This window comes from Bufo gargarizans, chromosome 1 (genome assembly GCF_014858855.1).
Source record: "Bufo gargarizans isolate SCDJY-AF-19 chromosome 1, ASM1485885v1, whole genome shotgun sequence".
Taxonomy (NCBI): Eukaryota; Metazoa; Chordata; class Amphibia; order Anura; family Bufonidae; genus Bufo; species Bufo gargarizans.
Window position 1 is genome coordinate 99792821 of NC_058080.1, and position 27517 is coordinate 99820337.

Sequence of the window (27517 nt, forward strand, 5' to 3'; positions counted from 1 at the left end):
GGAGCGAACTATGAGCAAGGGGTTATGGCCACCACGTTCCTCAGACTTGTTTACATGCCATTTTTATCTGTGCGAAAATGTAAAACAGAAAGTGTCTGCTAACAATCCACATACCTTGGATAAACTCAAGGAAAATATCACAAACACTATCCGCAGCATTATAAGATGGACATGCCCAAAGATGCATAGACGTGAACTACTTTCAGCATCTTTTGTGACTTGTGGGTAATTAAACAATCCACTTGATCTTTCATCTTGTCATACTATCGCTGGAGGCGGGCTACTTTTTTGTGGGCCACCCGGTATAAGTCCAGTAGTCACATTATATATGAGCCCTTAGTTATGTAAAAGTTTAAATTTGCCAGGGTAAATATCTCACAAGGTACTTTTTGTTGTTGTTACCTTTGTAGCATTATTATTAGCAAGAAATGTGTCACATGTGATTTGTTTCCTATAGAACAAGAAGCCTTTTGCGCCTCCATATTTGTATTATTTACCTGCCATGTGTCTGGAATGAAGTGTTGCACTCTTGGATCTGGATCACTTCTCTCTTCCCTCAGCAAATGCGGTCCCATATACTGGAGTTGGAAACGAGTTGAGCCAACTCCAACTGCATATTTCCTTTCTGTCCCCTCTTCCTTATAGTCGTGTAACTATTAAAACATATATTTGCTTATTTCCACTCCTTCATTTAGATTGCAGTTTGTTGCATTAAAATATATTAATCATTTAAGGCTCTGTTCACATTTCTATTGTGGCTGGCTGTTGATAAAAATACTACCTGACATCCCAAAGGATGCAAATGTAAAGACCTAGTTACAGTCACCATAGACTTACACATACAAATATCGCACTTAATGCACTTTAGCTTTGTTACGTTGCAAACTGCACAATATGGAATTAAATAACATTCTTTTATGTGAATATGCATTTTGGTGCTACAAGATGTGTGATATGTTTTGGTGCTGCTGTACAGCCTCTTGCACGCCGCTCTGACATGTGCATAAGATTTAAAGCCCTTTTCATGGGCTGATTTTCAGGCATATTATTGGGATACAAGGCCGAACTGGATGGACAAATGTCTTTTTTCGGCTTTATATACTATGTTACTATGTAAACATTTGGTCTATGTAAAGGTGCCTTCAATCAACTGAAGAAAGGGCAAATGCTTGTTCATGGAATGAAAGCACTGTTGATACAGGAACCACAATCTTTCAAGGCAGCAGAGTGTCCTTTATAAACAGCAACCTGCTATCCAGAAACAATGATTCTCTATGGGGAGGAGAGTGCACAGTAGCGATTGCTCACCTGCTTATAGAGGAGATGATTGCTGCATGCAATGCAGTTTTGCCTTCTCTGCCAAGCAGGCAGTTATCAGGAAGGAACAGCTCATTCCCGATATTTGCCTGCAAAGTTGGCCAGTCTAAAGGGTCCATTATTGAATTGCAATGCTGTATATAGTAGTCAACAGATGACTGCATAGTAGTGGCATCCAGAGAGGCAACATTTTTTGATGTAAGAAATTTTTACTATTTGGCTACTTTCACATCCATTATAAGAGCAGAAAAATGAAAATAACAGAAGTAACAGCACATAACAGAAATAAACAGATTATAATAGGATCCATAAGGTTTCCATTTAGGAGAATGTTTTTGTAGCAGTGAAAAAAAGTCCTGCATCCATCACTGTGGAGAAAATACATCCGAAAAGCCAAAGTATACTCTGTTGCAAATCAGCTTACTTTCCGGTATGCTTTAGGATTTTGGTAAAACATTAAGTTCCCTCTCCACTTGTTGGCCTGGTGGAAAATTAACCCCATGTTCCCAGTGAACCATCAATTTGTCACCACCATAACAAATATCTTAAGAACGTGTAGAGGGCGAGCACAACCACAAACACCAACCAGTTTTGTACAGTGAAATAACTGATGTGGAGTAAAAGGTCAACTTCTTGCACATACATTTCTGGTTGGAAGATAATTTACGGCGACAAAAACTATTCTCTTTTGTATCTCTTTCTGACATATAAACCAATGTACCTTTGTTCTGGCTTGTGGTTGTATAATAAATAGACTAATGTACCTTGTCTGGCCTCAGTGAACAGGCAAGGTTGTCAAAGCCAAGTTTGCTGAGATAACCAGCTATCCGGTATTGATCTTCCTTTTTGAATAAGTCCTGGTTACTGTCCATGATATCCTGAATGATTTTCATTATCTCCACAACAATCTTTATGTCTCTTTCATCTTTAGCTGAAACATATAATAAAAACAAAATAACCAAAACTCCTATAAGAAGACCGGAGACTGCAAAACCTTAAGGGGGAAAAAAAATGAAAAAACAGACATGCAAAAAATTGTGCATATACAAACATGACCTATTTGGTGTGTATTATGTGATGCAAATCAGTAATTAAAAATAAAGTTGTTCAGTAAGACAACTATTGATGTGTCATTGTAATGTACACCTACCTTTTTGTATGATGGTCTTTTATATGCCAATACAGTGCAACAGCATAAGTTTCTAGAAGCTTCTATGAACTATGATCACATGACTCTGTGTCATCATGCTTGGGAATGATGGACAATGTAAAAAAGTCTGTACAACCTGACAAATTAGAATGTATTTTTCCCATACCCTGTCAATACCCTAGATTTGACTAAAATCATACATCCAGATAAAATTTAAAATAAATTAATGGAATAATATTATGAGGAAAAACATAAATTATCATCATATGCGGATGACGTAATCCTGACATTCCCTTACGTCCTACCAGCAGCACAGATGGGGGTTAACTGCCCCTGTGGACTGGTAGGACCGGCGGAATTTTAATGAGCCCAAGAACCAATAAACGATCTTCAGCTCCCTGAAAAGGAGGAGATCACCCCCCAGCCCACCGTGTTTTTTTCTGTCCTCTGGACAGGTGGACTGGCATATCGCTCCCCCTCAGGGAGCTGAAGAGTGCTTAGGGGCTCTTTTTTTCCTTAAGCTAAAGCATCGCTTTTTTCCTGCTTTCAGTGCCTTTATTTTAGGCCTGATCGCAGCGATTTTTTGTCGCTGGGGTACCGTCGGGGAAGGGGGTGTCCCCTCCCCTCTTCTTTTATCTCAGCATGCGGTGTCCCGTCTCTCCAACTGCATGTGTGCGGCGCTATGGGCGCCGCCATCTTCCGGAAGTGACGCTCACTGGGTGCGCTACGTCACTTCCGGTTTTCCGGAGCGATGCGGTGAGGTTGTAAAACTCACCATTTCTATTAACTGTCTCCTTATAAAAGACATCCTGGGACCCAGGATTAAATCTAGGGAGACATTTAGAACAGCTGAGCTATTATAGGCTCTGTTATTTTGCTGGGCTAATTACGATCAAGGAACCGCCCAAGGGGCGGGGCTTCCTCCTTTAAAGCACCCAAGAGCCTGTCAGTCAGTGCTCTGGTTGCGTCGCTTTCACGAGTTAGCTCCAGAGTTCCCTGTGCCTTGAGATATTTTCATATTGCTTGGCTTGGGGTTTGTTGTTCCTCTTTTTCACAGCTCTAATGTCTTCTAGTGCTGGTGGGCCCCCTTAAGGTCTTGTTTCTCCACCTCCAGGTATTGTAGGTGTTATGACCTGTTTTTTTCTTTCCAATTACAGACTATGGCTTCCCCTAAGGATCCGGATCAGCGGAAGGCTGGGGCCAAGAGGAAGCATTTGGCGTGTTACGAATGTAACACACCCTTAGATGACGGCTGTCCTTACTCCAGATGTGAGAATTGTCGCACGGCATCCACGGAACCCACGATGCAGGAGATGTTCCAGTGGACAAAAACATACGTGGATGATTCCATTAAGGGAGTGGTACGGCTGCTTAATGAGAGGCTACCAGGTCCCTCTCAGACTCCCATGGAGGTGGTCGCACCGGTCGAAAGACCTACCCCCTGTTCTGTAGGGTCTTCTTCCGAGGAAGAAGAATTTACTTCTTGCTTTTTCCCTCCAGAAAAGACGCAGAAGTTACTCAAGTCCATCAGGTCGGGGGACCAGGATGTTGACATGGGGGAGTCTTCCGATCCTGCCGGACGGACACAGCGTGTCTTTAGAGCGGATGAGACCCTCCTCTCTGTGATGCGCACAGAGTGGAGAAAGCCTGAGAAAGGTCCAGTACTCACCAGAAAATTCAAACTTATGTACCCGATGGCTAAACCCTTGGTGGAATCATGGGGTTCCGTTCCCAAGGTGGACATGGCTATAGCCAAGTTGTCCCGGCGCACTCTAGTTCCTGCAGACGATGGGTCTAGTCTGCAGGACCCTCTAGACCGGAGGGCAGAGTGCACCCTTAGAAGGAGTTACGCGGCGGCTGCTGCCTCTGCAACAACTTCAATTGCGGCCACGGAGGTAGCCGCCTATTTACGCTCCAGGCTCAACCAAATCCAGACGGACGTGGATCAGAGCGTATCAAGAGATGACATCCTGGCAGCCTTCAAGTCAGCCAATCTGGCTATGGACTTTCTGGTTGATTCCACCCAGATGCAGTTGAAGCTGGCCGCCAAAACTATGGCCCTAGTTTCAGCTGCCCGCAGGCCACTTTGGCTGAAACCATGGATCGCTGACAACGCGTCCAAGTTCAACCTTTGTGGGCTCCCCTTCGTACCGGATAGGCTGTTCGGGTCCGAATTGGACAAGATAATGGAGGGGCTCTCCGATAAAAAGGGGAAGAGCCTCCCCCAGCAGCCCTTTCGGGGACGCCCCAGACAGGAGAAGAAGCACGAAGGTCATCCGGGGCAGCAGTCTAGGCGCAGAGATTGGGGGGGGCCGTCTCGTAAATATTCAAGACGCTCCCGTAAACCCACCAGGGAGGCAAAACCCTCCTGACTATGGGCCTCCTCGAGGCTCTTGGATAAGCCCTGCTGCCCCTGCAGTGTCTCCTCTAGATTTTCCCGTACCCCTCGCCCAGATTCCCGTGGGGGGCCGTCTTACCCATTTCAAAGACTCTTGGAGCCGATTGATTGCAGACCCCTGGGTCCAGGACATAGTTTCCGTCGGGTACCGGGTAGATCTTATCTCTCTCCCCCCAGAGAGATTCATCGCCACACGAAATTTCGGGTCTGCCAAACAAGTGGTCCTAGAATCTTACATTCAGGACTATATCTCCAAGGGAGCCCTAGAGGAGGTGCCGGCAGGGGAGAGGGGTCTAGGGATTTATTCACCAGTGTTCCTGGTTCCCAAAAGGGACGGGAGATCTCCAGATGATCATCGATTTGAGATTTCTCAATCGATTTATAAGAAAAACAAGATTTCGCATGGAAACCATAAGGTCAGTCAGCCATATCCTCAACGTTGGGGACGTCATGGCTACTCTGGACCTCAAGGATGCGTACCTTCACATCCCGATCCATTCCGCGTCCCGGAAACTCCTCAGGATCGCGGTCCAGATTTCAGGGGTCCGCAGGCACTTTCAGTTCGCCGCGCTTCCCTTCGGAATCTCTTCTGCCCCCCTTATCTTCACCAAGGTGGTGGTGTCGGTGGTGGCAGCCTTGAGACTTCAAGGACTGACCATTATTCCTTATCTGGACGATTGGCTTTTCAAAGCCTCTTCAGTTCCGGTCCTTACCCACCATCTTCAGATCGCAATTTTCTTTCTCCTCCGCCTGGGCTGGATTATCAACTGGCAGAAGTCGAATGTGAGCCCATCGACTTCAATCCATTATTTAGGATTCGTGGTCGACTCTGTGGAGATGTCCCTCCGGTTGACTCTAGAAAGGAAAGCGCGGATTCAGGACCTGGCAAAGGTCCTTTATGTCCCTCGTCGAGTCTCTATCCGGACTCTCATGAAGATGCTGGGGCTCATGTCAGCGGCTGCGGACGCAGTCCCTTGGGCACTATGGCACCTCCGTCCTCTTCAGTCGGAGGTCTTACACTTATGGAACGGCAGCCCTGCGGGGCTAGATTCCCTGTGCTCCCTGTCCGGTCAAACCCGGAATTCCCTCAGATGGTGGTTTCGGCTACCAGCAGGGAAGTCTATGACCCAACCAGCTTGGGTCATATTGACTACAGACGCGTCCCTGGTAGGCTGGGGCGCTCACCTGGACGGATCCCCAATACAGAGATCTTGGTCCCCTCTGGAGCGGCGTCTTTCTTCCAATCTTCGCGAGATGCAAGCTATCCGGCTAGCCCTCCTTCACTTCGCCCCTCAGATTCGGGGCAAAGCGGTGAAAGTCCAGTCAGACAATATGACTGCGGTTCTCTATATAAACAAACAGGGAGGCACAAGGTCATTGCCCCTTCTATCAGAGATCGGGGTGATCCTTCGGTGGGCCGAGTTGAACCTTTCCCATTTATCTGCCGTTCATATTCGAGGCTCCCTCAATATGATAGCGGACCGCTTAAGTCGAGGTTTACTGACCATGGAGTGGTCTCTGCATCCGGAGATCTTCAGGCAGCTAGTTCACAGTTGGGGTATGCCAGAGGTGGATCTCATGGCAACCAGGTTCAACGCCAAGGTGCTAAGGTTCTGTTCCCTGTACAGGGAAGACAACCCCCTGGCGATAGATGCTCTGTCGATACCGTGGAGGTTCAGGCTGGCTTACATCTTCCCTCCGTTTTCCATGATACCGAGGGTATTGATGAAAATCCGTCAGGATCAGGCCTCAGTAATAGCCATCATACCGTTTTGGCCCAGGAGATCCTGGTTTACCCAGCTCATTCAGATGAGTCGGGGACAATATTGGAGACTCCCCCCGGAGCAGACCCTGGTGTCGTGGGACACTCACCTCTGCTCAGATCTGCACAGGTTCAACCTGACAGCCTGGAGGTTGATCAGTCCCTTCCCAACATAGATAGATGCTAGGATGGCAGAGTTTTCGGCTTTTGGGCAGACTGTTCTTAGTTCTGCCAGGCATGAGGACCCTCCCTAGGGGATTCTTCTTGCTATCTCCCCATCTGTGCTGCTGGTAGGACGTAAGGGAATCGTTAATTTCTAACGATAATTTGTTTTCCCTTAGTCCTAACAGCAGCACACAAATATCCCACCCTAGATACATTATGCTTGTTAAAAACACGGTGGGCTGGGGGGTGATCTCCTCCTTTTCAGGGAGCTGAAGATCGTTTATTGGTTCTTGGGCTCATTAAAATTCCGCCGGTCCTACCAGTCCACAGGGGCAGTTAACCCCCATCTGTGCTGCTGTTAGGACTAAGGGAAAACAAATTATCGTTAGAAATTAACGATTATGTCACCCTGAAGAATCCATGGCCTCAGGCAGCCATTGAAATAATTATGGTATTTGGTTATCTATCCACAATAAATTAAATAAAGGGAAATCTCAGATTATGAGATAAATACAACTATTGAAACAAATAAAAAAAGTGCACAGTATCCCCCCCCATATTAGACATTTGTATTACTTCACCTACCGTATCATCCATTATTGGCTTCCACTATAAAATAGACTTAATAGTCTTGACTAGTGTCGGGCACGAATATTCGAATTGCGAATATTATTCAAGAATATCGGAAGTTCGAGAATTCACGAATATTTAGAATATAGAGATATATATTCGTAATTTAGAATATTCTACTTTTTTTTTTCATCAGTAACCTCCCTTCTTGCTTGTGGACCAATGAGAAGGCTGCAATGTCTTTGTCTGAGCTTAGCAACATCCCTAGCAACCAATAGGAAAGTTGCCTACCCCTTACTATATAAGAACCTCCCCAGCAGCCATTTTCTACAGAGAGAGACAGCAGTGTCATTGCTGTGCTCTGTGCTTTCCATACTACATTAGATAGATAGTTAGATAGCTTATATATACAGTATAATACAGCTTGAGAAAGGCTCTATTGTGGAGCCGAAATGTCGCTTCTTTTTGCCACATGGGTGAATACAATTTTGTTGTTTTTGGAGTGCTGTCCGATTTTAGTTTTTCACAGTATAATACAGATAGTTAGTGGGAGATAGTCAGCGTAGGTTATATCCTGATATAGTGTAGCTGTTGCAGTGCAGGGTGTTAGGTAGTGTAATAGGTTCTGCTGTCCATACAAACATGCAGACCTGCTAAAATGTGAAGTTTTACTTATTGCGCCAAAATATTCGCATCATTAGTGCCGATTAACGCAATCACGAATATATTGGAGCACTCTAACTGCATATAAAGCCATTTTTTTTATGTTCTGCCGTGCCAACCATTTTATCCAGTCTCAGGAAACTTCTAGCATCTTGGAAAATGTAGCAAAAGTGACCCACGCCTGTATTTCGTACGCATTATGCAAACATTATATTGCCGATTTTTCCAATCAAGAAAATAATCTCGAATTCGTGAATATATGGTGAATATTCGCCCAAATATTCGTGAAATATCGCAAATTCGAATATAGCCCCTGCCGCTCAGGACTAGTTCTGACCCAATACGCCAAACATGAAATTTCCTGGGTGAGTCCGATAGCAACATACCAGATGTTCAACCTTCACCTTCCAAAAATCCTATATATCTATAGCAGGGGTAGGCAACCTCTGGCACTCCAGCTGTTGTGAAACTACAACTCCCAGCATAGCAAAAACAGGACTCACCCAAGCAAAGTGTGTACACCAGGATGGCGCTACCCCGATGCCCCTTTCGGGGGTAACACCATCACGAGTAACGCCATCACAGTTTTTGCTATTGTCTTCCTGGAGTTTTGGCTAAGATTCTTGCAGGATTGTTCCGCATATACTATTAGTTTGCCAATATCCTTACATTTACTGTTGATGACTTTTGCAACCATTGACTCACCCCATTTTTATCTTCTACTCCTATAGTATATTACTTTTAACATCAATTTATATATATGGAACATTTATCTCTATTTATTTCTCAATATGATATATTTTTGTGGTGTGTGTACTGCCGGGATGGTGTCTGTTCTGCCACGTCCCCCTTTTTAATGGTATACATTGTTATACACTATGTTTCAATAAAATATTTTTAAAAAATTGATATGGTTGCTATGTGAGCTCCTCCAGTCACCAGGACACATCAGCAGAGCTGTCATTCTGCATATCTCCTTCTCAAACTCCACCATCCTTGTAAAATCATATCTGGTGAGAGATCTACCTATGTTTCAGGAATATTATGTCATGCAGAGCTGTTCACTCAGTTGTAATTGTTACTCTGGGACTGGTTACTACTGTTAGTTAGACATGTAGTCCTATGTTAGGCAGCCATTTTACCATATGCTTCATGAAAATGTTACAACACATGCTATTCTATACATTATACTTATACATGTTATTTGTATTCTTGTAGTTTTACTACACACTTGTACAATCTCTTACTCACACGCATTGCGAGAGTACAACCTGTTGACCAATAAACAAATTAGACTACAAAGAACAGTCCTCTTATTTGGAAGACAGGAATGGTTTATTCTGAATGTCAGACTGCACACTGTGTTAACGTGTAGGAAGACAGAACAGTCTGCAAGGATGGATTAATACCCAAAACAGCTGAGAGTGCCTTCCACATGGATGAGTTGGCCCAGAGAATGCCATGAAAACATTCCCTAGACCATAACACTGCCACCACCTGCTTGTGTTCTTTCAGAAATAGCTGTACGCTGGATGTTTGTTTTCTGCTGTTACTTGCCTGACACACCAACTTCCATTTGTTTAGAAGAAGCAGAAAACCGGACTCATCGAAGAAGGCAACCTATCAGAGGTTCAATTCCAAAACTGCCATTAAAAAAATTGCAGCCTTTTCTGCCAAAGCAGTAAAGTTATCAGAGATATAGTGGCATACTGTACATCTGCTTCAGATCCTCATATGCAGTAGGGTTGGCAGAACTGTTGTTTTGGACACACATCTGGTAGGTGATCCATCCTCACACACCTTCATAGCTGACATTCACCTCTCACATCAATGGCATGTGGTGCTCCACAGTTTTCATGATGCATATTCACAATGGTGCCATTTGCCACTCATGGTACACTTTTACCACAGCAGCACGCAAACTGTTCAGAAACTGCACAGATTCAGAAATACTGCCACCTTTGTCCCGAAAGCCAATTATCATCTCTGTTTGCAACTCCTCTTTTACCAATGACAGCAGCAAGGGATATGTGTGCAGACAGGCTATTACACACCTTATATACCAGGACAGCTCACGACACATGACTTCCATCGTGAGCTACATGCTGCCAATGTCGAAAGTAGGAAGTGGTCATAATAATGTGACTCATCCATATATTTCTATATTCTATGAGATCCTTTTCACACAAAATAGCAGAGGTGTATTTAAGAAGTTACTGTACATTTTTCATATATTTCTTGCAATGTCATAAAGCATTAAAAACAGCAAACATAAAGATTTGAATACAGATAAGAGAGGTTATCTAAAATTCAATTTGTTTGCTTTGCTGAAAAACAAAAAAATTTGCTTTGTGACTAATTACTTAGTTATGAAGCCCATTTCTTTGTAAATAACAGGTGCAATAACTGGGAATGGCAATTGCACCCCCCCCCCCCCCATCATTGAACCCCTTAGATGCTGAATTCATCACTGATCACATCATCTGAGATCTTTATTAAGGCATTTGTCATGCCCGGCTCTGACTATGTGCGAAGGTCGGCCAGAATAGCAGCACGTCTTTAGTGTTTGTTTTGGAGTCATGCTGGATCCGCCTCCCATCAGGTGCACTGGGTGGGGTCATTAGTTTAAATGGCTCTCATTTCCAGTGCTCTAAGCGGGTTATAGAAATCAGTCTGGCCTAGGAAGCAAGCAAGCAAGCAAGCAAGCAAGGAAGGTTTTCTGTCCCAGCTCTGTTAAGATAAGTGTGGTTTCTGTTCTTGTTGTTTGCTGTTTTAGTTGTGTTGATATCTTCTCTCCCATCCAGGTTCTGTGCGAGCAGGCTGCTCCTATTTCCCCTTTTCACCATCTCAGGGAAGTTAGGGTGTATTAGCCTAGGCACGAGGACACAGCATTCCTACCACCAAGGTCTGCCTGTGGGCTGAGCAGTGCAGGGAGAGAGGTCAGGGATTAGCTAGGAGGTGACCCTTCCCCTGCCTCTCGCTCAGAGCCTGGTTGTTCGTTTTTCTGTGTGTCTGAGTGCTTGTCTGCTGTGACAGCATTTTAGTGTTTGCAATAAAAAAAAAATTGTACTTACCTCATCTAATTGATCATGAAGAGGCCACTGTGCCATCTTGCTTGAAGATCCAGCGCAAAATCTCAGGCGATGCATGATGATGTCACCACCTTGGCCGGCGTGGTGACCGCATACGTCACCGTGGACGAGATTTTGCATGAGATCTTTTAGCTAGATGGCCACGGCTGCCCCTTCGCACTCAAATGGATGAGGTAAGTATGATTTCTTTAATTTTTACAGCCATTTCAGGGAAAAATTGATTCATTACTACAAAGCACAAGGAACTTGCTCAACACTAAATTTGAATAATGACTTGCAATCACATACCATCTGTAATTTCAAACATAAGTTTATACACCACATAACAGCTTCACTTCAAGATGCCTTCATCTTACCATTTAATGCATTGCCCAAAAAATATCAGATTTTTTTAAAGTAAGATTTTAAACTAGCATTCCCAAAATCATGTTTTTATGACATATCAATAAGTCAGATAAAACAGAAATCATTGGGTGTTAGACCGTCACACCAAACCTTAGAACTGGCAGGTTGCTCTGTATTCAGATAGATGGGAATTACAAGAAATGGCTGATAACTAGAATTAGTTTATGAATCTACTTTTAGAACTTCAATAATTTATGCTGGAATAGTATCCCTTGCTAGGTAAAATGAAGAATAAAATACTGTATTATGTAGTTTTTAATGGCTAGAGTAAAAATACCTACATTTCATTTTGCACTCTTCTGTCCATTTATCAAAGCAGATTGCTAATGCTTTTAACTGTGCTTGGTATCTCACATTTGGTGTCCGGAAAGATTTGATTAAGTTTTCAAAGTTTTGCAATCCAGAGAAGAAATCTGCCATAATTTCTTTTTCCAAAGATGCAACCTTATTCTTCCATTTTACCTGCTCCTTTTTCTCTTCTTCAGCTTTGCTCTTCTTTTGATTTTCTTCTATTATTTGATCTTTTTTTTTCTTCTGTAAAGGAAGTAATATTTAAATAAATTTGACAGATGCCTGGTAAAAACTATTCCATGTTGAAACATTTTAATATAGTTATTTTTTTCTGGTTTTAAGTTAATAATAGCTAAATAATTGAAAATGTGTCCAACCTACGTTTTTTTTTGTTTCAATTTCTTGCCATTCTGAAGATATATAGGTTATAATAATAATAATAATAATAATAATAATAATAAAAATATATATATATATTATATAGCGCCACAATATTCCGCAGCGCTTTACAAATTCATAGGGTTCATATACAAAACAAAAATAACTGGATAATATGCAACTGAAACACTAGGAGTCAGGGCCCTGCTCGCAAGAGCTTACAATCTATGAGGAATTGGGGGTGACACACAAGGTAGTTGATTGTGATTATGTCACGGCTGAGGATGGGGGAAATCCTCAGCCGTTCGGTGGTGGAGGATGTCCAGTCGCTACTCGGCCAGGACGACAGAATTAGGGAGCAGGTCACCTCCTATTGCGTCCCTAATGCTGACCCTGTCTCCTGTCTGTATGAGCCGACCTTGGTGGTAGGAGGGCTCATACGCTGGAACCTTATAGTCCCTACAAGCCCTCAAGCAGGGCGGCCATCAGGGGGGTACAGCCGATACCCCAGTAAGGGGCCCGGACCCTTGGGGGGGCACGGCGAGTTCCAATTTAAAAAAAAAATTGATTTTTTTAAAAAACAATTCCCCTCCCATTTGTCAGTGACTTGAGTTGAACTTTATTGCATCGCTAGAGGGGGGCAATTGATTATTCCTTGCTAGTGATGTCCGGTTCATGAACAAATCATTCATTTGAAGGGATTCAGTTCACTGAACCGGAGGAGTCGATTCACCTGACTGAGCTGATCCGAGTGAAGACGCTCAGTCTGACCCAGCACACAATAGCAGAGCCGCTGGCAGCAGGGAGGGGAGGGACTCAGGAGGAGTGTAATCTGATCCTAGAGTGGAAGCTGCTTCTGCCAGCCCCTCCCCTCCCCACCCACCAACCAATCAGAGCTGAGGCAATGCAAGCACTAGCAGCTCTGAGTCTGAGTCACTGATACAAGTACAGGGAGGAGTGTAATCTGATCCTAGAGTGGAAGCTGCTTCTGCCAGCCCCTCCCCTCCCCGCCCACCAACCAATCAGAGCTGAGGCAATGCAAGCACTAGCAGCTCTGGGTCTGAGTCACTGACACAAGTACAGGGAGTCTGAAAATCGAATGAGTCTCAGGTTAAAAGAATCTAAAGATCTGACTTAGTGACTCATTTGATTCTTTGAGTTAAAAGAACCATCAGTCAGACTCTAGAACAGTTTACACTGAGGCTGATGCTTTTGTTGCAGCAGTGATAAGATTAAGGGACAGGAGCAGAGAGATAAGAGAAGTGACAGATGACTGTGAAGACCACGCAATCTGTTGCTCAGAAGCCATGAGATTGTAAGGCTACTTTCACACTAGCGGCAGGACGGATTCGACAGGCTGTTCACCCTGTCGGATCCGTCCTGCCATTATTTCACCAGACCGCCGCTCTGTCCCCATTGACTATAATGGGGACGGGGGTGGAGCTCCTGCGCAGCACGGCAGTGCATGGCGAAAGGCCGCCGGACTAAAAGTACTGCATGTCCAACTTTTTAGTCCGGCGGCCTCTCACCGCGAACTGCCGTGCTGCGCCGGAGCTCCACCCCGTCCCCATTATAGTCAAAGGGGATGGAGCGGCGGCAGGACGGATCCGACAGGGTGACAATCTCTCTTCAGGTTTATTAGAAAATCTGTTATCAACTTAGCACATACAGTTTTCCCTGTGCATTCACTTCACTTGGTTGTACTGCTGTCAGACTGCTGTCACTGTGGGTAACAATGCCCACCACACAGCTCCTGAGTCCTCCTGTCCGCTCACCTTCATTCCTGACTCACTCAGTCAGAGAGCTCAGACAATGTACCAAGAGCCGACTCAGCAAGTGAATCGAAGCATCCGCGCATGCGCACCACCTAAGCTCTTCAGTCAGTAGACTCAGCAAGTGAACCAAAGATCCGATTCATGAATCGGTTCATTTGAATGAGCTGATTCAAATGAAACGATTGATCTGAAAGATCCGAACTTGCTATCTCTATTCCTTGCCCGTCCCCCCCCCCCCCCCCCCCCCGCTCTGCTGATTCCCGTATTATACCTGGTATACCGGCTCCGGCTGCATTCCCCTTTAAAAGGCTCTGAGCCCCTGCGCAGAGGAATGTAGCTGCGCAGCGGCAGGTGACATCAGACGCTGTCCGCTGCCTGCTGCCGCCTCATGCCGTGACGCCGCCTTCAGATTAGCGCGCCGCAGCCTGCCTGCCACTGCCAGACACAGTCAATTCTGGTTTGCAGGCTTGCAGCCAGGCGCGGCGGCGGGAACTTCTGTTCTGGCCTCTGGGAGTGGGGCTGGAATCGAATCTTGAAAGAATTGTGGTGGAAGCCTGTCCAGCTGCCCTAGTGCCCTCGCCCCTCGCCCCACTTCCCCCAGGAAGGAGTCAGTGCCGGCTCCATGCTCCACTCCATCACATGTTGGAACGGATGGACTCCAATGATTCATTAAGGTCCATTAGGTTACTTGTTTCCATAAATAATGTTATAATTTTACTGTTAATGGTGGCATACAGTATTTTTTCAAAGCAGAACACACAGCTAAATAGCTGGGGCTTGGTGGGCTGGCAAGGGAGGGGTTAATAACAATAAGTGATGGAGGATCCTGGCCCTGTGGGATAATCCAGAAAACAGCTTTGCATTTTACTAGTGTTGAGCGCGAATATTCGAAAAGCGAATTTTTTTCGCGAATATCGCAACTTCGCGATTTCGCGAATATTTCGAATATAGTGCTATATATTCGTAAAAACGAATATTCGTTATTTTTATTTTTTTTTCACAAAATTACAGTACACATATAATTGATTGTTTCCCAAAGGTCCAAAAGCTCAGATCTTACTCACATTGCCTAGAAAGTGATTGAGGCGCGAATCTTCGTAAGGCGATTTTATTAGCGCACATGCGAATATCGGCACTTGTCCCAGAACAGAGGCAAAGGGCTTTGCATTCATACATTAGTGATTGAATTGAGTTGCGAATCTTCGTAAGGCGATTTTATTAGTGCACATGCGAATATCTACACTTGTCCCCAGAACAGAGAGGCAAAGGCCTGTGCATTCATATAGTATAGCACCATATTCGCGAATACTTAGAACTTCGTAAAATTCGATTTACGAATATTCGTATTTTTTATGTTAGTTTCCACCTTACAGATTACATTGATCTGTACTCTGTCAACTACTGTCATCACCCCCCCACTGTATCTCGATTGATTCCCAAAAGTCCAAAAGCTCAGATCTTACTCACATTGCCTAGAAAGTGATTGAGGCGCGAATCTTTGTAAGGCAATTTTATTAGCGCACAGGCGAATATCGGCACTTGTCCCAGAACAGAGGCAAAGGGCTTTGCATTCATACATTAGTGAATTGAGTTGCAAATCTTCGTAAGGCGATTTTATTAGCGCACATGCGAATATCGGCGCAAACAATCTCATCACACTTATTATTTTAGGTGGTTATGTAGCGAATAAACGAATATAGCGAACGTACGGAAAACTTAGATCCGATGGTATATTCTAACAACACAGTGAAGTGACGCTTGTCGGGTTAGAGTGTTAAATGTATCGCATAATATGTATTATGCGATGCAAAAATTCGTATTATCGCATATGCGAAATAATAACGAATTCGAATATTCGCGAATATTTTACGAATATTCTTTCGAATATTCGCGAAAATTCGCGAATTCGAATATGGGACATGCCGCTCAACACTACATTTTACCCCCGAGCAAAGACCACACAACATAGAGCTGCCGAGCCAAGTAGACAACATAAGGATTGCTGTGGCAGGCCAAGGGTCAGCCACGTGATGATCGTTGCCTCGTGTTCAGGTGAATGACGTCGACGGAGGAAAATGACAGAAGTCTGAGTATAGTTCAAAACCTTGTCAGGACCCTAAAGTGAAAGTGTCCTGCACCCTTTATTTATACACAGTTCAAAGGGTGTAACCCCCTCAAAGTAAAACATGATTGGTTTACAGACATTTCAATAATGGCTTTTGAATCCATCTATTGATTGGTTAGTTATTTTTCAAGTTTCACTTTTACAAAAATGTGTTTGGAGCCTTTGAAATAGCTCAGTATGCGGCATAGGCTATTTTCACACCTGCATTTAGGTGCGGAGACGGATCCGCACCTATAATGCAAACGTTGGTATCCGTATCCGTCTGCATAACTCAGTAAAAAAAAAAGTCTAGGTCTAAGTGTAGGTCAAACGCACCATATTTGTGTCAATGTAAACGGATCCTTCCCCATTGACTTACATTGTAAGTCAGGACGGATCTGTTTGGCTCCGCACGGCCAGGTGGACACCAAAACGCCGCAAGCAGCCCCCAGAGCGGAATGGAGGCGGAACGGAGCCAAACGGATGCATTCTGAATGGATCCTTATCCATTCTGAATGCATTGGGGCAAAACTGATGTGTTTGGGGCCGCTTGTGAGATCCCTGAAACGGCAGTGTGAAAGTAGCCTATGCCGCATACTGAGCTGAGCTATTATTTCTTATTATATTGATCCTTATGTTGTCTACTTGGCTAGGCAGCTCTATGTTGTGTGGTCTTTGCTCGGGGGTAAAATGCAAAGCTGTTTTCTGGATTATCCCACAGGGCCATGATCCTCCATCACTTATTGTTATTAACCTCTCCTTTGCCAGCCCACCCAGCCCTATTTAGCTTTTTGCTCTGCTTTGAAAAAAATGTTTAGGCCATGAAGGGGTTAATTAAGTGTTGGAGGGGGTGGGGGGTGTTATTGTGCATATTGTGTTTGGGATCCATTTAACAAGTTTGACCAGTTGGGTTTGAGAGTGGTTGAGTGTCATCCACAGATCCCCCATAAAAGTGTCATCCACAGATTCCCCATAACAGTGTGTCATCCACAGATTCCCCATAACAGTGTGTCATCCACAGATCCCCCATAACAGTGTTCGTCATCCACAGATCCCCCATAACAGTGTTCGTCATCCACAGATCCCCCATAACAGTGTTCGTCATTCACAGATCCCCCATAACAGTGTGTCATCCACAGATCCCCCATAACAGTGTGTCATCCACAGATCCCCCATAACAGTGTGTCATCCACAGATCCCCCATAACAGTGTGTCATCCACAGATTCCCTATAATAGTGTGTCATCCACAGATTCCCCCATAACAGTGTGTCATCCACAGATTCCCCCATAACAGTGTGTCATCCACAGATTCCCCCATAACAGTGTGTCATCCAGATTCCCCCATAACAGTGTGTTATCCACAGATTCCCCCATAACAGTGTGTCATCCACAGATTCCCCCATAACAGTGTGTCATCCACAGATTCCCCCATAACAGTGTGTCATCCACAGATTCCCCCCATAACAGTGTGTCATCCACAGATTCCCCCCATAACAGTGTGTCATCCACAGATTCCCCCATAACAGTGTGTCATCCACAGATCCCCCATAACAGTGTGTCGTGCACAGATTCCCCCATAACAGTGTGTCATCCACATATTCCCCCCATAACAGTAACTTATCCACAGATTCCCCCCATAACAGTACGTCATCCACAGATCCCCCCCATAACACTGTAACAGTAAACCTTGTGCTTTTAAGGTGTTTTTTCTTAAATGTGCCAATTAGTGTTAGTGTAGGGTCCTGCTTAAAAGAGTCTACCTTGTCGTGGTAGCAGGGTTCATATTATTTGGTCAAAAATTAATTCCTTACTGAAATCACTGATTATCACTTTTTACTGTAGTTGTAAAAAAATAATGAAATTGGGGGTAGGTCCTTGGGGGTGGAGGGGAGGTGGAGTCAGGACGGATTCTAAAGGGGCGGGGTAGGAGGGGGGGCCCAGGCCTTGAGCTGTATAAGGGGCCCCAAAATTTCTGATGGCAACCCTGCCCTCAAGTCGGCCCTGAACTAGAGAACAGAGTAAGACAACCCACTCCTCCTAGGCACGGAGGAGCAGGAGTCTCACTGGCCAAGCAGCATGAAGATGGGGAACATAAACAGGACTATGGATAAGACAGGTGAACCAAACTGTTCCACACAAACCTGTCTCAGCCTTGCTGACTGGAACCTGTGCTCAGAAAACGCTGTCCACACAACATAAGAGAAACAGCACACAACATACGAACACTCAGGAACCAGGACATCCATAGCCGCACTAAAAAGCAAAGACATAAGACATCAAACACATCACGGTAATAGAACTTATGACCGGAAGGGTGGCCCTTACAAGAAGATGGAAATCACAGGAGGCTGCTACAGCAAAGCATGACTGAAGCAACCTACTGAGCCATGCCAAAGTGAGAGGCTTTATAGGCCTAAGAGGCCACACCCAATGGTCAGACACACCCAGTGACTTACACACACTGGGAAGGGAGTTAACCCTTCCAGCACCAGGGAAGGGAAACACCAACTTAAAGGAAAAGTGTCCAACACAACAAACGCACTGTGGTTGTTGCCGCAGGCAATGACATGGGTGGCAACCGTGTCCTGGGAGTCAGCCCAAAGGCCGGGACACTGCCACCACATGTACACATCACCAAACGTTGCCACGGGCAACCACAGTGCAGGAAAGGTGTCAGTGCACACCACACAATACAGAGAGTGCACACAGACAAACAACAATGCATACATACACGCACACAAACTCCAAGGGAACCGCACACATACCTGTTGTCCACGGCAACCGCACTTGAGGCAAACAACATCATGCCTCAAGCTGCGGTTGAAACAACAACCCAAACCGCGGGCAGCTGTATGCGGCTCCCAAGGAGTCACGGCCATAACCGTGGCCATGACAGATTAGTAGGATTTGAGCCATTATTGAACTGACAGGAGTGGTGCCGGCCGATCTGCTTAGGATTTGGGACTACTAGAGGATAGAGTTTAGGCCAGAGGAGTTGGTGGGGGGAGGTTTAGTCGGGGAATAGTAAATTTAGGTAGCTTGATAAGCCTGCCTGAAAAGATGTGTTTTTAAGGCACGTTTGAAGGTGAAGTTGTGGATTGAGTATTCCAGGGAGTAGGTGCAGCTCGAGAAAAGTCTTGAAGACGGGAGTGAGAGGTACGAATTATGGAGGTTATTAATCTTAGGTCGCTAACAGAACGGAGAGCATGAGTAGGGTGGTAGTTGGAGATGAGGGAGGAGATGTATGGAGGTGCAGCACTGTGGAGAGCTTTGTGGGTGAGGGTGAGAAGTTTGAACTGTATTCTGTGGTGGATGGGCAACCAGTGAAGTGACTGGCACAGACTAGTAGCATAAGTGTAGCGGTTGGATAGATAGATGAGCCTGGCTGCAGCATTTAGAACAGACTGAAAGGGGGAGAGTTTAGTGAGAGGGAGACCCAATTAGTAATGCGTTGCAGTAGTCAAGACGAGAATGAATCAAGGCAACAACAAGAGTTTTTGTCGTTTCCACCGTAAGAAAAGGGCGGATTCTGGCAATATTCTTGAGGTGCAGACGACAAAAGTGTGTAAGTGATTGAATATGGGGAACAAAGGAAAGATTTGAGTCAAATGTGGCCCCAAGACAGCAGGTATGTTGCACAGGAGTTATGATACTGCTGATGACCGAAATTGAAATATTAAGTTTAGGTGAGTTAGTAGATGGGGGAAAGACAAGAAGTTCCGTTTTTGAGAGGTTCAGTTTTAGATACAGAGGGGACATGGATGCTAGAGACAGCTGCCACACAATTACTGGTGTTTTGGAGTAAAGCAGGGGTGATGTCAGGGGACGAAGTGTATAGTTGGGTGTCGTCAGCATAGAGATGGTATCGAAAGTCAAATCTACTGATAGTCTGTCCGATGGGGGCTGTATAGAGGGAGAAGAGTAGAGGACCTAGTACTAAGGCCTGAGGAACTCCAACATCAAGAGGAAGAGGAGAAGAAGACGAGCCAGCGAATGATACACTAAAGGAGCGGCCAGAGAGATAGAAAGAGAACCAAGAGAGAGCAGTGTCCTTAAGGCCAATTGAGTGGAGCATGGTGAGGAGTTTATGATCTACGGTATCGACCGCTGTAGAGAGATCCAACAGAATCAGTAGAGAATAGTCACCATTTCTTTTTGCTGTTAGGAGATCATTAGACACTTTAGTAAGGGCAGTTTCTGTACAGTGAAGAGGGCGGAAGACAGATTGTAAGGGGTCAAGAAGAGAGTTTGCAAAGAGATAGCTTATTAAGCGAGAGTAGACAAGACGTTCAAGGAGTTTAGATATGAAGGGGAGGTTAGAAACAGGTCGGTAGTTAGCAGCACAGGTCGGGTCAAAAGATGGTTTCTTTAGTAGTGGGGTTATAAAAGAGTGTTTGAAAGAGGAGGGAAAGATACCACAAGAGAGAGAGGTTAAAAATTGCAGTTAGGTGAGTAATGACAGCCGGGGAGAGAGACTAGAGGAGGTGTGGTGGAATAGGATCTCTGCTACAGGTCGTGGGTCGAGAAGAAGAGAGAAGCCTGGAGACTTCTTCCTCTGTTACTAATTTTCTGTCAATTAATCTGTTTTTACATTCTTAGGGTAGGTTCCCACAGTTTTTGTAGGGGATTTTGAGGAAGATTTTCCTGCTGTTGTATTAGCCACAGCCAGAAGTAGATTCGAAAGGAAACTGAAATATAAAGAAAGGATTTGTACTTCTCTTTCTTGCTGGATCCACTTTTGGATTTGTTTGAAAAATCTGCCACAAAACCCCATGTAAACCTACTTTTTTAAGGCATCAAACCCATACATACATAATTCTGTTGTCAGCTCTGTAAGCGAAATCAGCAGCTGCACATATCTCTCAATATAAGATACTAATTTGCTGTCAGTGAATGTGAACATTTGTTTTTACATTCTTATGCCACTTTCTCATTAGCGTATTTCCAATCCGTGTATGGTACGGACTTTTTGTACCAGAATCCGCGACTAATGTTAATAAACAGGACAATTCATATGGGCATATAATTTCTGTCAGTATTTGAAATGCGCAGCTCGTCCAGGTTTTGTGCGTATTTGGTTTCAAATACGCAGATTGAAGTCTGTGGAAGTGCATCAAAAATGAGTAAAGAAGAAAAATGCACCTAATTCCGGATAAAATACTTAAGCAATAATGATGACAATACTGATAGAAAAACATCTGCAATCTGTGCGTACTACAGAGATGGATTTCACATGGATTTCGATATGTTCATGTGAAAGCAGATTTAGGGTAGGTACACACTGAGTTTTTTTGTAGGGCTATTTTCCTGCAGTTTTGATAGCCAAAGCCAGAGGTAGATTTGAAAGGAATCTGAAATAGAATGGAAAGAATTACACTTCTCCTTTTTGCAGGACCCAATTCCGGATTTGCAACTCTATGTGAACCTATCCTTATAAGGCACCAAACTGATACATACATAGTTCTGCTGTCAGCTGAGAAGTATATCCTTTGTAAGCAAAATCAGCGCTGCACATATCATACTTCAAGGTTGTAACAATGGGAGGAATTTATTGTTACATTTTTTATGCAAAATTTGTCATTTTACACTGCTATCTCCACCTTTGAAAAGTGGGTATGAAAGTGGGCATGGATTTTTAGCATTATTAATAGTTGTATAGCACATTTGTCAATTGACACTTTTTAAAAAGTCACACAAATAAACAAGTTTAAAGATGGGCCAACTGGCTTATTCAATTCTTTGTCATGCATCGTTTATATTACTCCCCTGCCAAACTTATGAAATATTATAAGAACAAGGTATTTAGATGTTTAAAATGTGGAGAGATTAGAGTTGAGGATGTGCATCTACTGTGGGAGTGCCATTCTCTCAAAAATTTTGGGAATGAAGTGCTTGGTTATATTAAGGTACTTCATAAGGTGGATATCCCCCTAACCTTTAGGGCATGTGTGCTGGGTTTGGTGGAGGACATAGGGGATTCCGGGAAATTCTTAATAATAACTAAATTGTTATTTCAGGCTAGGAGATGTATTGTAAGAAAATAGATAGAGAAAACCGCACCAACAATAAGTATGTGGCTCAGTCTGGTCAAATGTTCGCTGGCTTGTGAGAGATTACATATAGTTACAAACCCTAAAAGGTGGAGGTTTGAGAGTATGTGGGCAGAATCGCTGAAAAACTGATTAAGGCCTCTTTCACACTACCGTTTTTTGTTTTTTTTCCGTTTTGCGGGCCGTTTTTTGTGTTCCGTACACGGAACCATTAATTTCAATGGTTCCGCAAAAAAAACGGAATGTACTCGGTATGCATTCCATTTCTGTTTTTCGTTGAAAGATAGAACATGTCCGAGAGGGCGGAGCTTGACCACTGACTGGAATGGCTGCGTGAGTCTGAGCTCTACCGCCTTACACACACTCATATAGCCTGGAATACCTTATTTTTCGCTTGAAAATGGGCAAAGTCGGACGATATCAGCAGGGAGAAAGCAGAGCTCCTGGTAAACCTGCCGTAAATCAGGTGGATGTTGCTGATTTCTTTGAAAAACACCACAAGCATATCCCCCGCGTCTCCCTCCAAGATGGCGCAGGATGCCAACTCGCAGCCAGAGCAGGAAGATGAGAGAGCCTCAAGTGACGATGAGGACTTGAACAGAGAACAGGTACTCACAGCAGCGGTTTTGAAACAGACACTGCGACAGGCACTTCAGCCGGTGAGAGATGATCTTGCTGATATTAAAGCGGATCTCCAAGCCATAGGCACTCGTACAGAGGCCTTGGAAAATAAATGCCTCAGCCTCAACTCTCATGCAGAGACCCTGGCTGCCAGATCGAATCAGCTAGAGGTACATGTAAATACTGCCATCACCCTGATAGAAGATCAGGAGAACAGAAGCCGCAGGAGAAATATAAGATTCAAAGGAATCCCTGAATCCTGGGCAAGTGACGCTCTCCCCAAGGTGGCAATGGAAACATTCGCCGGCCTGCTAGGCCAAGAACGCGCAGACAAAATTGTTATTGAGCGCATACATAGATCTCTCCGTCCTAAGCCCAGACAGTATGAGGCACCCAGAGATGTTATCTGTGGATTGCTGTCTTATGTGGACACTGCACTTATACTATAAAGTGCAAGGGAACAAGCTCTAATACGCTATGGAGAAGCGGAGGTTGCTCTTTAACAGGACATAGCACCGTCCACACTGCGGAAACGCAGGATATTAAAACCGCTGCTAGACCAACTTAGAACAAGAGACTTGCAGTACTCCTGGTTATTTCCTTTTGGATTGTCGATCCTCAAAGATAATAAGCGCATTATTATAAAGACTCCCTCGGATCTTGAAGAAGCTTGGCAGAAGCTGAAGATGGACCCGATAGACATACCTTCTTGGTCGCTTGAAATGGATGTGGCGGTCTTACCCCCCTTACCAGCCAGAGAAGAGTGGATCACCGTGACACGTCCTAAGCCCCAGAGATCCAAGCCTTACATAGGAGCTACATTTGCACCACATCGTTGAAAAGAGCGACAATGAGACGTTCCTCTCTCTCTTTTTCCACTCTTGTGATGAACACTCAAGAAGATACCCAAGAAGTCGACTAAATTGTTCCCTGGATGGCGCTTAACCTACGGGTTGCCTAAAGAAGGCACAGAGCCACTCACCCTTACAGTGCTGGATCACGTACAGTATTACAAATGATATGCTGAAATGCAATTTTTACCTTGTCTTCACCCCCCCCTCCCACCCGCCCTCTTTACCCTAATGTGGATCATATTAGGTGGAGCATATGGATCTTTTAGTTGGCAAGCAATATCCTTTAGTACGTGGCTCCTGTTAGATACCTGATTACAAACGATAGGTTGAAATGCAACTTTAACCTTGTCTTCACCCCCCCCCCCCACCCACCCACCCTCTTTACCCTGCTGTAAATCACCTTGGGTGGAGCATATGGATCTAATATGTTGACAGGCAATATCCTACAGTGAGTGGCTCCTGGTAAATACATGCTGATTAATTATTAACTGTTGCTGTTTCTCTCAATGTTGTTGATTGGTTGTCGAGCGGTAGAATACGCTCCAGAAATGTTTACTGAGTAGGCTTACCTTTATGTATCCCATAAAACTGCCTCTCTCTACTCATGGGTATTACCCCCACGCTGAATTTCACCAGCCGCCCTACAATAAGGGCCCTGATGATCTCTAGCGGAAACACAAAAGAGGTTTTATTGTTAGACACTTTTCTGTGTGTAATTGATTGTCACGTTAAATGTGCAGAAATGTTCTTCAGTGTTTGGTATGGATGGGTAGGCTTTGACTGATGAGCTCCCTTAAATTGTAGCCCAGCTATATTAGTTAATTGACAAATAAATGTTAATTTAGGGGCAATGTGTCCACCTGTCCACTAGGATCAGATAGCTTGACATCTGGAGCAAGAGTAGTCTATAGGTGACTGCCAGAAGTGTTACTTAAACTTTTAAGATATCCCCTCTCTCATTAAGGCCTATATGGTACTGACCCCATTTTCTAGGTTTTTTTCCCCTAGATGGAGCGCTATATGAGTGTGTGCCACAGGTCAAGGCACATCAATTAAATTTGACCGACCCCCCCCCCCTCATTTCTGAACAAATACACCCGTACACGATATACGCAGCTCCTATCTGACCTCCCTAGGTCAATCTACAGTTGGCTGATTGCTAACTCTCGTTTTCTGTCCTCCCTTTATAAACCTTTTTTTTTTTTTTCGTTCTCTTCTCCTTACACCACCTTCCCTTATACCTCCCTTCATCCCTCTCCCCCATTCGCCCAGCACCTCATTGGGTATTTTTGTAGTACGCTGAGGAAAACTACAGTTCACTGACCTCCCCCTTCCCCCTTACAAAGTCTAATCACGCCCTTGCTGACATGCTGACATTGTCTGCCATCTCAGGGGAATCCGGTGCTGAAAGATTATGAGTGGTCTGGGAATAGTTTCCTTTAACGTTAGAGGACTAAATACTCGTAATAAGCGGTACCATGTCCTAGATATTGCTAAGAAATTGAAGGCCTCTATAGTCTTCTTGCAGGAGACACATTTTAAGCAGACTAAAATACCCAAACTGCCTACGAAATTGTTCAATAGTTGGTTTCACTCATGTCACCCCTCCTCCGCCTCCAAAGGCGTGTAAATTGCCATACACATCTTTGCCGTTGAAGATTACAGGTCAATACACTGACTCTGAAGGCCGTCTACTATTTTTAAGGGCTCAGATCTACACAACGAAAATCACATTAGCAAACATATATGCTCCCAACCAGGACCAAGTACCCTGGCTGCTGAAGGCGCTAGATGCACTTCAGCTCTTTGCAGAAGGACCAATCATTCTAGGTGGAGATCTCAATACACTGCTCAACCCTTTGCTAGATTCCTCTACTAACAGATCGTCTATCTCCATGACAGCTTTGGCTAAATTACGCTTTAAATTGTCTGATCTCTCTCTTGTAGATGCCTGGCATACCTGGAACCCCTCCGCCCGTGACTACTCCTTCTTCTCGCAGGTGCACAACTCTCACCAGCGACTTGATTATTTACTGGTACATAAGTCGCTTCTTCCGTGTATTACAACCACAGGTATCTCGGTTATCTCCATCTCAGATCACGCTCCAGTGCATTTGTCCCTCGACTTAACAGATCTCCCCCAAAAAATGTGCCGATGGAGACTCAATGAGTGTATTCTGGAGAACGCTGCTGCCTCGGTAGATGCTGAATCCTAGTTAGCAGACTTCTTTAGACACAACATTGACTCAGGCCCTTCCATACCGTTTGTGTGGGAGGCCCACAAAGCTTTCATAAGGGGTATCTTTATCTCCTGGGGCTCAAAACTGAAAAAAGATAGGCAAAAAGAAGTAGACACTTTGTTAAATCAGATAGCAGAGCTAGAGAAGGAACACAAACGTACCAGATTACTTAGTACCCAATCTGAACTAAAAACACTGAGAGAAAGACTTATTTCGGCCCTTCAGAATAAGTCAGCGAAGGCCTACCTTCACTATAGGTATAAGTTGTATGCACATGGGAATAAAGGTGGGAAACTTATGTCCTCCCTTTTAAAAAAGGAAAGAGCGAAACAACACATTCATGGAATTAAGAATACCTTAGGGTCAATGACCTTATCCCCCCTAGAGATGGCAGAGGCGTTCCGCCAATATTACTCGGCCTTAACAATTTAGAAAAGGAGTCTCCCCCAGACGCGACCCCCTCGAAACAAGAGTTAATTGATAGCTTCCTGAAGAACTTGAACATGCCAGGACTAGACCAGGCAATGTCAGAACTATTGGGTATGAATAAAGTCCATAATTATAAGGCCTATATAAGTGTATGGACATGAGCCTAAGGGACAACCATTTTGTCTTATTAAAAGACAGAGTGATTTTTTTTTCCTTTACTCTGAAATTGCTAACCTAAGGTTTACGATATATACCAAAGTGTTTACCTAAGTCTGTTTTGTGAGAAGGAGATGTCCCAAGGTCTAATGAGATGTCATGGCCTAGATAAGACAATGTATTTGAATTCTGATGATTTTAGTGAATAGAAAGACTCTAATCTTTCTTTGGGGTTTTTATATTAATCAATATAGGAGTAGATTGATTTTATATAATCAATTTTAATAGGTGTGCTGAATATATAGTATATATATAAGAGTATAGTCCTCATAGATATATTCAATTGTAAGATTAGAAATGAGGTATAAACTCCTCTGTCATGTTTAGAATCTGTCTCAGTGGAACACACAAATTAATTATTTCTTTCCTGGAATGGAAAAATGTGGACACAGGTGATCATGAACAAACCCTGTCTCCTCCACGAACAATAAATTAAGATAGCCCTATTTATCTTGATTTAATCAAGTTTGGTCAAAAGACTTAAGGATACACAAGTTAGTTGACCAAGTATAAAACTCATTGTCTCTTCAAGATCTTCTCAAGGTTTCGTCTGAAACCTTAGATTACATTTTATTGCTAGTATATGAAAAAGAGAAATAAATTAATGCTTCGATTTTTGTATGGAATACTAGTGCCATCTAGTGTTAGGGTAACAAAGATCTAGGGTATATTTTTCCCTAGAGGGAGGTTCTATTAATTATAAAGTGAGGTCACTAGTTAATGATAAAACTTGTCCAAGCCCTTTCTAAGAGAGGATAAAAAGATGGTATGGGCTGACAGAATGGTCGATCTCGCTCTCTCTCTGGACATCATCTTGACCATCTTGCCAGTCATTGGAGGCAGCCATCTTAGAACCATTGAAACTGATTTCTGCTAGCTGACATTTTGGTATAGTATAACCTTACCTATATTTTATAGGATAATTAATTAATATAATACATATCTATAGATATATTCAATTAACCATACTTTGTGTATAGTATCTGTTTTGGAATAAGATTGGGGTGTACCTGCAGCATCATCCTGAAAATTAATC

At 44.0% G+C, this 27517-nt stretch overlaps 1 protein-coding gene across 4 annotated transcripts in view; it reads right to left on the reverse strand.

The window, feature by feature from the left end:
• Window positions 1-27517, reverse strand: part of DDX60 (DExD/H-box helicase 60) — a 646547-nt gene that overhangs the window by 393939 nt on the left and 225091 nt on the right. For all 4 annotated transcript variants that reach the window (XR_006390268.1, XM_044296988.1, XM_044296981.1 and 1 more), the window contains exons 14-16: window positions 11804-12056; window positions 2082-2248; window positions 498-653 (exon numbers count right to left, since the gene is read on the reverse strand). Coding sequence is in view for 3 of the 4 variants with exons in the window: in XM_044296988.1 (XP_044152923.1) it covers window positions 498-653; window positions 2082-2248; window positions 11804-12056 (576 nt within the window). In the remaining variant the exon portion in view is untranslated. The remainder of the gene's footprint in view (window positions 1-497; window positions 654-2081; window positions 2249-11803; window positions 12057-27517) is intronic.